At 43.3% G+C, this 8,865-nt stretch overlaps 1 protein-coding gene across 2 annotated transcripts in view; it reads left to right on the top strand.

Annotated features, from left to right (window-relative positions):
* LOC135519282 (receptor tyrosine-protein kinase erbB-4-like) overlaps nt 1-8,865 on the top strand; it is a 540,414-nt gene that overhangs the window by 384,004 nt on the left and 147,545 nt on the right. For both annotated transcript variants that reach the window (XM_064944424.1, XM_064944423.1), the window contains exons 6-9: nt 155-273; nt 2,127-2,268; nt 4,656-4,769; nt 5,247-5,373. In XM_064944424.1, coding sequence (XP_064800496.1) covers nt 155-273; nt 2,127-2,268; nt 4,656-4,769; nt 5,247-5,373 — 502 coding nt within the window. The remainder of the gene's footprint in view (nt 1-154; nt 274-2,126; nt 2,269-4,655; nt 4,770-5,246; nt 5,374-8,865) is intronic.

The raw sequence follows: 8,865 nt of genomic DNA, 5'->3' as shown, positions 1-8,865 counted from the left end.
GTCAACATGATAGATTTAACTTTAGGGAGGCTGCGTTTTCCACAAGCACTATGTTTCCTTGTTTCCTTGTTTGGATTCCAGTCAAAGTAATGCTTCTGTGATGGGAACCTGTTATATCGTGTTCTGATGCTCTTTCCCTTTTGTCTTTCTCCAGTGACTAAAACAGTGTGTGCTGAGCAGTGTGACGGTCGCTGTTTCGGACCCTGGGTCAGTAACTGCTGCCATCGCGAGTGTGCAGGAGGATGCTCTGGACCCAAGGATACGGACTGCTTCGTATGTACACACACACACTTACACGCAGGAGCAGGCACACACACACACTCACCCACCTGCGTGTGGACACAGACATGCATGCACGCGCACGCGCACACACACACACACACACACACACACACACACACACACACACACACACACACACACACACACACACACATATACATATACACTTTATAAAGCTTATCGTCACAAAAGAGAAAGCTCTCCTTTCAATCACCTGTTGCCATGGTGAACAGTCTCAAACCGTCAAAGACAGAGTTTTTGATTATAGACCAGCAAGTCTATTTCTTTCTGTTCTCTTCTTGTTCTCTTCTTTAGTACATCAGAGCTTTTATCTTATCTGTGACCTTTTGTGTGAATGTGAGGTTATCTCCATTAGAGGCTATTCATACTTCCATAGAGAAGTCGCTCCTGACACAGAATCTCCCTGTTTAAACTGTCTACTTCCCAAAGGCACCGTATTCCCTCTGTGGTGCAATCCTTTTGATCAGGACCCATAGGGCTCTAGCCAAAAATAGTTCACTACATATGGAATAGGGTACCATTTGGGACACAGCCATCATTCTTTGTGGGAAAGATAGATAACGTTAGCCCACCTCCCTTTCTTTGTTACTCTCTCTCTCTCTCTAATGTCAAGAATGTGCAAAACTGTCATCAAGGTAAAGGGTGGCTATTTGAAGAATCTCAAATGTAAAATATAATTTGATTTGTTTAACACTTTATTGGTTACCACATGATTCCAAATGTGCTATTTCATAGTTTTGTTGTCTTCATTATTATTCTACAATGTAGAAACTAGTAAATAGAAAGAAAAACCCTTGAATGAGCAGGTGTTCTAAAACTTTTGACCGGTAGTGTACATTTTTTCTCTCTCTCTTTTCTCTCTGTCACGCCCAGACCATAGTTTGCTTTGTATGTTTATATGTTTTGTTTTGTCAGGGTGTGATCTGAGTGGGCATTCTATGTTGTATGTCTAGTTTGTCTATTTCTGTGTTTGGCCTGATATTGTTCTCAATCAGAGGCAGGTGTTAGTCATTGTCTCTGATTGGGAACCATATTTAGGTAGCTTGTTTTGTCATTGTGGGTGATAGTCTATGTTATGTGTGTGCACACAGTGGGTCCTGTCTCAGTGGTTGTGCAACACGGACCTGTTTCGTTTATATTCATTTTGTATTCTTTTGTGTTCAGTTTATACTATTAAAACATGGACACTTACCACGCTGCATTTTGGTCCAATCCCTGTTACTCCTCTTCAGACGAAGAGGAAATCAGCCATTACACTCTCTCTCCTATCTTCTCTCTCTCTCTTTCTCCCTCTCTTTATCCATTTATCCTTTCTGGATCTAACTTATTTCCAGAGTTTGTGTTATATTTCATGATGTATTGGGCTCTCCTTTCTGTTTAATTAGATACTGGGAGTTCTAACTATTGATATTACTTTTTCAACACGGATTTGAATCAATGGTTTTCATGTTATTCACACCTGAGCTATCTTCAGAGTGGAAAAACACTCTGGGGATTGCATTCCAACTGGCACCCTATCCCCTATATAGTTATGTCTTTAACCAAAGCCCTATCAAAGGTAGTGTGCTACATAGGGAATAGGGTGCCATTTGTCACCCATTAAGTCTGTGTAGTGTTGAACAGTCTTTGTGTTTACAGCTACATACCAGTTACTTGATCATGTGCTTGCTTGGAGAGCATAGGGCTGACAGTGACAAAAACAATCTTTAAGGACTATTATTTAGCTGGAAACCACAATGTGCTAACTGTGTTTCCATGAGCACCCAGCACTAATATGTGTGTTTGTGTGTGTGCACACGTACTTGTGTGTGTTTCATCTACAGGCTTGCACCAACTTCAACGACAGCGGGGCGTGTGTGACCCAGTGCCCCCAGCCCCATGTATACAACCCCACCACCTTCCAGCTGGAAAGCAACCCCAGAGCCAAGTACACCTACGGAGCCTTCTGCGTCAAGAAGTGCCCACGTAAGGAATGACACACACACAACAACATACAGTACACATGCTTTTGTGAAATAACGGGACATAAAACATGTGTTTTACCAGTGGAAGCAAAATAGCCCCATAACATCAATAATCCCAACATATTTTGGTGATATTTGCAACACCACTGATGTGGCCAAAGAGCTTTTTTTTCATGTCATGTGACCAAAGCACCAGTGCCAATGTCGTTTAGCAAAACTCCAGGCGTTTACATTTCATTGATTACCATATTTTGCCATTAACGAAATAAAATTATGTATTTTCTATTAGCAATTATCTATTTTAAATACATTTTCTTGGTCTTAGAGTCGTTAAATATGCAGAGTACATTTGGGGGAGTTACTGATTTCAATACACGTAAAGAAATATATATATATATAAAATAGGAAAACTCAAAAAATGGAGTTATGACTTGTTGGATGATATAAAAATAGTTATCTTTGGCCTTGCACACCAATGCATGTCCAGGAAAGAATCCCATACCTACAGTAAAATATGGTGGTGGATCTTTGATGTTATGGGGCTGTTTTTCTTCCTCTGGTCCTGGGGCCCTTGTTAAGGTCAACAGCATCATGAACTTTACCCAGAAACAGGACATTTTTGACAAAAACACGGTTGCCTTTGCTAGGTGGCTGAAACTTGGCCACAAGACAATAACTCCAAGCACACATCACAATCCACAAAGAAATGGTTAATAGGCCACAACATCAACATTTTGCCATGGTCATCTCAGTCTCAGGACTTGAAACCCATTGAAAGCCTGTGGTTTGAATTGAAGAGGGCAGTCCATAAGCGCAGACAAAAGATATCAAGGATCTGGAACGATTCTGTATGGAGAAATGGTCTAAGATCCTTTCCAATGTGTTCTCCAACTCATGAAACATTTAGAAAAAGGCTCAGTGCTGTTATCCTCGCAATGTGAGGTATTGATCGGTATTGAAAACTGGGGTGTCAATCATTTTGACCCCTACCTTTTTGAGAAAGAAATGTTTTACTTAATAACAAACAAAATGTCTTTCTCTGAGCAATTGTATAGTTTTTTTGTTGCATACAATATAGCTCAGTATTTGAATTGTTTATTTTCTACAGTAATTTTTGCTTTATCAAGGGTGTCAATAACTTCGGATCCCACTGTACATACCAAATACCCTGAAGATAAACTGCTCTGTCATATTCTGAACATATAACACACACCGACATACAAACACTCTCCTTGCCATAAACACTTAACCGCCACAGATCAGAAGGACACCATTCAAACAGCCTAGGCCTTGAAACATCATCATTAGCTGAGCAGAGCTGGCTGGTCCTGCTAATGAACTACCAAGGGCCTCGGGATATTGATTAATTTCTCAACCCTCCTGTTTTTAAGTCTGAACTTTTTTTCCCAGAAGAACACAGAAAGAAACTTCCTTGGTCATCTCTACTTAGCACCCTCTTCACATCTCCCCTTCATCCTCCCTTTCCTTTAAAGAAGCCATTTCCTCCATTGATTTAAATAACCTGTCCTCTCCTCTCTCCGCTCGGTGCTGATTTAAATAGCCAGGATGAGTGGGTGTTTTGTACAGATTTCAAGACACTGTTGGGAGTTATTTTGGCTCACATGCTAGATACAACCCTACAAAGACAAAGAGGATGGGGTTCTGGGAGGGCAGGGTAGCAGGCAGGGAGAGGGGAATGGGTGCAGAGTGAGGGAGAAGAAAAGTACATAATTAACACGTTATTTTTTAGCAATGGAGTCTTTTTGTGGTCTTTTGAAGTGGGGCGTGTGCCCGGCACTCTGCAAGGCACTGCGCTAGGCGCTCTGATCTGTAACTCTGGCTTTCCACTTGGAGCTCTGCTAGCCTTTCTACCCTATTCCCTAATGCACTACTGTAGACCAGGCCACTATACCATGGTATTCTGGAGATGGCCTGCCACAAGGACCCATGCAATTTAGGTGTCCATCTCTAAACCTGAGGCTGCGAGCAAAGCAATCATTTGATGTGTCTGTGTGTCCCTAAACTCTCCCTTCCTCAGTTCAGACTATCAGATATTATGCCAGCCAAAGCAGTAGAGCACAATAGAGAACAATAAGACAGTAGAGAATAAGCAGTAGAGAACAATAAGACAAGATAAAGAGGACAAGGAACATCTTTAATCAGATGAGTCATCTTCAGTAGAACAGCAGCAGTGGAAACGTTTCACTATTACTCACTGACTTCAAGTCTCACAAGCATAAAGTAGACATTCATTTACAGTATAGCTCCATGGCAGGCAGTCATACAGTTGTACTTGTCCCTTCATATATCAGTACCTGAGTGTGAGAGTCTGTTATCATGTAAGTGATCTGACACATGCCGTGGTTAACTCTGTGTATGATGTTCCAGATAACTTTGTGGTGGACCACAGCTCCTGTGTGAGGGCTTGTCCCAGCAACAAGATGGAAGTAGAAAATGACCGCATCAAGATGTGCATCGCCTGCACTGATATCTGTCCAAAAGGTACCCTAATCCTGCACTGTCCTGGGCCTTATCCCACTGCCATTCACATCCAGTATGGTCTGGTTGATTGGATGTAGGGGTTGTGCTGTGGTTGTGTTTACATTTACATTTAAGTCATTTAGCAGACGCTCTTATCCAGAGCGACTTACAAATTGGTTTGTGCTGTGGTTGTGGTTGTGCTGTGTTTGTGCTGTGGTTGTGCTGTGGTTGTGCTGTGGTTGTGGTTGTGCTGTGGTTGTGTTTGTGCTGGGTTTGTGCTGTGGTTGTGGTTGTGCTGTGGTTGTGTATGACAATGGCTTACCCACTGCTCCAACCTCTACAACCTCTGTGTGTCTTTTGTGACTGTCTGTTCCATGTGAGTGTACAGGATGCATTTTGAAGTGGTTGGAATGAAGTAGAACACCTGTTTCCCTTGAACATCTGTGGACATTTTGAGCAAGTCATTTTTCTCCTTCTTCATCTCCTTGTCTGTTTTAGCCTGTGATGGTATAGGTACAGCCAGTCTGCAGTCAGCCCAGACTGTGGACTCCAGCAACATAGACAAGTTCACCAACTGTACCAAGATCAATGGAAACCTGGTCTTCCTCATCACTGGCATTAAAGGGTGAGAGCAGAATACACACACACACACACACACACACACACACACACACACACACACACACACACACACACACACACACACACACACACACACACACACACACACACACAAACAAACCAAGTATGCCATACTGTATATACAAACATTAGCAGTAGAATGGCCTCACTGAAAAGCTCAGTGACTTTCAAAGGGACTTTCAACCTTTCCAACAAAACAGTTTGTCACATTTCTGCCATGCTAGAGCTGCCCCGGTCAACTGTAAGTGCTGTTATTGTGAAGTGGAAACGTCTCGGAGCAACAATGTCTCAGCCGTGAAGTGGCAGGCCACACAAGATCACAAAATGGGACCGCCAAGTGCTGAAGCATGTAGTGCGTAAAAATAGATTGTCCTTAGTTGCAATACTCACTACCAGATTCCAAATGGTTCTGGAAGCAACGTCAGCACAAGAATTGTTTGTCGGGAGCTTCATGAAATTGGTTTCCATGGCCGAGCAGCCGCACCCAAGCCTAATATCACCATGCACAATGCCAGGTGTCGGCTGGAGTGGTGTAAACCACCATTAGACTCTGGAGCAGTGGAAACAAGTTCTCTGGAGTGATGAATCATGCTTTACCATCTCACTGTCTGGCGGACTAATGTGGGTTTGGTGGATGCCAGGACAACCCAATGAATAGTGCCTGTAAAACTGTTTTGGTGGAGGAGGAATAATGGTCTGGGGTTGCTTTTCATGATTCGGGTAGGCCCTTTAGTTCCAGTGAAGGGAAATCTTAACACTACAGCATACAACGACCTTCTAGAAGATTCTGTGCTTACAACTTTGTGCCATCAGTTTGGGGAAGGCCCTTTCCTGTTTCAGCATGACAAAGCCCCCGTGCACAAAGCCAGGTCCAAACAGAAATGTTTTGTCGATATTGGTGTGGAAGAACTTGACTGCCCTGTACAGAGCCCTGACTTCAACCTTATCGAACACCTTTGCGATGAATTGGAACTCTGACTGTGAGCCAGGCCTAATCACTCAACATCTGTCCCCTCAGCAATGTTACAACATCTAGTAGAAAGCTTTCCCAGAAGAGTGGAGGCTGTTATAACAGGGAAGGGGGGGGACCAACTCCATAATAATGCCAATGATTTTAGAATGAGATGTTCGACGAGCAGGTGTTCACATACTTTTGGTAATGTAGTGTACCTTCTGTTTCTAAAAACACAACTCCCCCTCGAATCTGTGTTTCCTGTAATGACACAGAAGCCAAGGCCCTTGCAAAGTGATGGAAACAGCTACTTCTACAGTGCCATCAGAAAGTTTCCACAATTCTTAACTTTGTACACATTTTGTTGTGTTACAGCCTAAATTAAAAATGTATTAAATTGAGATGTCGTGTCACTGGCCTAAACACAATAACCCATAATGTCAAGGTGGAATTATGTTTTTAGAACTTGTTACAATTGAATTAAAAATGAAAATCTGAAATGTTTTGAGTTAATAAGTATTCAACCCCTTTGTTTATTTAAAAAAATATATATTTCACCTTTATTTAACCAGGTAGGCTAGTTGACAACAAGTTCTCATTTACAACTGCGACCTGGCCAAGATAAAGCATAGCAGTGTGAACAGACAACAACACAGAGTTACACATGGAGTAAACAATTAACAAGTCAATAACACAGTAGAAAAAAAAGAGTCTATATACATTGTGTGCAAAAGGCATGGTAGGCGAATAATTCCAATTTTGCAGATTAACACTGGAGTGATAAATGATCAGATGGTCATGTACAGGTAGAGATAAGTGTGCAAAATAGCAGAAAAGTAAATAAATAAAAACAGTATGGGGATGAGGTAGGTAAAAATGGGTGGGCTATTTACCGATAGACTATGTACAGCTGCAGCGATCGGTTAGCTGCTTAGATAGTTGATGTTTGAAGTTGGTGAGGGAGATAAGTCTCCAACTTCAGCAATTTTTGCAATTCGTTCCAGTCACAGGCAGCAGAGAACTGGAACGAAAGGCAGCCAAATGAGGTGTTGGCTTTAGGGATGTTCAGTGAGATACACCTGCTGGAGCGCGTGCTACGGGTGGGTGTTGCCATCGTGACCAGTGAACTGAGATATGGCGGAGCTTTACCTAGCATGGACTTGTAGATGACCTGGAGCCAGTGGGTCTGGCGACGAATATGTAGCGAGGGCCAGCCGACTAGAGCATACAGGTCGCAGTGGTGGGTGGTATAAGGTGCTTTAGTAACAAAACGGATGGCACTGTGATAAACTGCATCCAGTTTGCTGAGTAGAGTATTGGAAGCCATTTTGTAGATGACATCGCCGAAGTCGAGGATCGGTAGGATAGTCAGTTTTACTAGGGTAAGTTTGGCGGCGTGAGTGAAGGAGGCTTTGTTGCGGAATAGAAAGCCGACTCTAGATTTGATTTTCGATTGGAGATGTTTGATATGGATCTGGAAGGAGAGTTTACAGTCTAGCCAGACACCTATGTACTTATAGATGTCCACATATTCAAGGTCGGAACCATCCAGGGTGGTGATGTTAGTCGGGCGTGCGGGTGCAGGCAGCGAACGGTTGAAGAGCATGCATTTGGTTTTACTAGCGTTTAAGAGCAGTTGGGAGGCCACGGAAGGAGTGTTGTATGGCATTGAAGCCCGTTTGGAGGTTAGATAGCACAGTGTACAGATATATACAGAGAAGAGAGTCGGCCTGATAATTGAACCCTGTGGCACCCCCATAGAGACTGCCAGAGGACCGGACAGCATGCCCTCCGATTTGACACACTGAACTCTGTCTGCAAAGTTGGTGAACCAGGCAAGGCAGTCATCAGAAAAACCGAGGCTACTGAGTCTGCCGATAAGAATATGGTGATTGACAGAGTCGAAAGCCTTGGCAAAGTCGATGAAGACGGCTGAAAAGTACTGTCTTTTATCGATGGTGGTTATGATATCGTTTAGTACCTTGTGTGGCTGAGGTGCACCCGTGACCGGCTCGGGAAACCAGATTGCACACCGGAGAAGGTACAGTGGGATTCGAGATGGTCAGTGACTTGTTTGTTGACTTGGCTTTCGAAGACCTTAGATAGGCAGGGCAGGATGGATATAGGTCTGTAACAGTTTGGTTCCAGGGTGTCTCCCCCTTTGAAGAGGGGGATGACTGCGGCAGCTTTCCAATCCTTTTTGGAGTTGGAGCTACAGGATGCAAATTTCTGCCTGAAGAAGCTGGCCTTAGCTTTCCTGACTGACTGCATGTATTGGTTCCTGACTTCCCTGAACAGTTGCGTATCGCGGGGACTATTCGATGCTATTGCAGTCCGCCACAGGATGTTTTTGTGCTGGTCGAGGGCAGTTAGGTCTGGAGTGAACCAAGGGCTATATCTGTTCTTAGTTCTGCATTTTTTGAACGGAGCATGCTTATCTAAAATGGTGAGGAAGTTACTTTTAAAGAATGACCAGGCATCCTCAACTGACGGGATGAGGTCAATGTCCTTCCAGGATACCTG

The sequence above is a fragment of the Oncorhynchus masou genome, chromosome 29 (genome assembly GCF_036934945.1).
Source record: "Oncorhynchus masou masou isolate Uvic2021 chromosome 29, UVic_Omas_1.1, whole genome shotgun sequence".
In the NCBI taxonomy this organism is placed as follows: domain Eukaryota; kingdom Metazoa; phylum Chordata; class Actinopteri; order Salmoniformes; family Salmonidae; genus Oncorhynchus; species Oncorhynchus masou.
The sequence above is the reverse complement of the archived record's forward strand: the minus strand, read 5'-3'. Positions and strand labels throughout refer to the sequence as shown.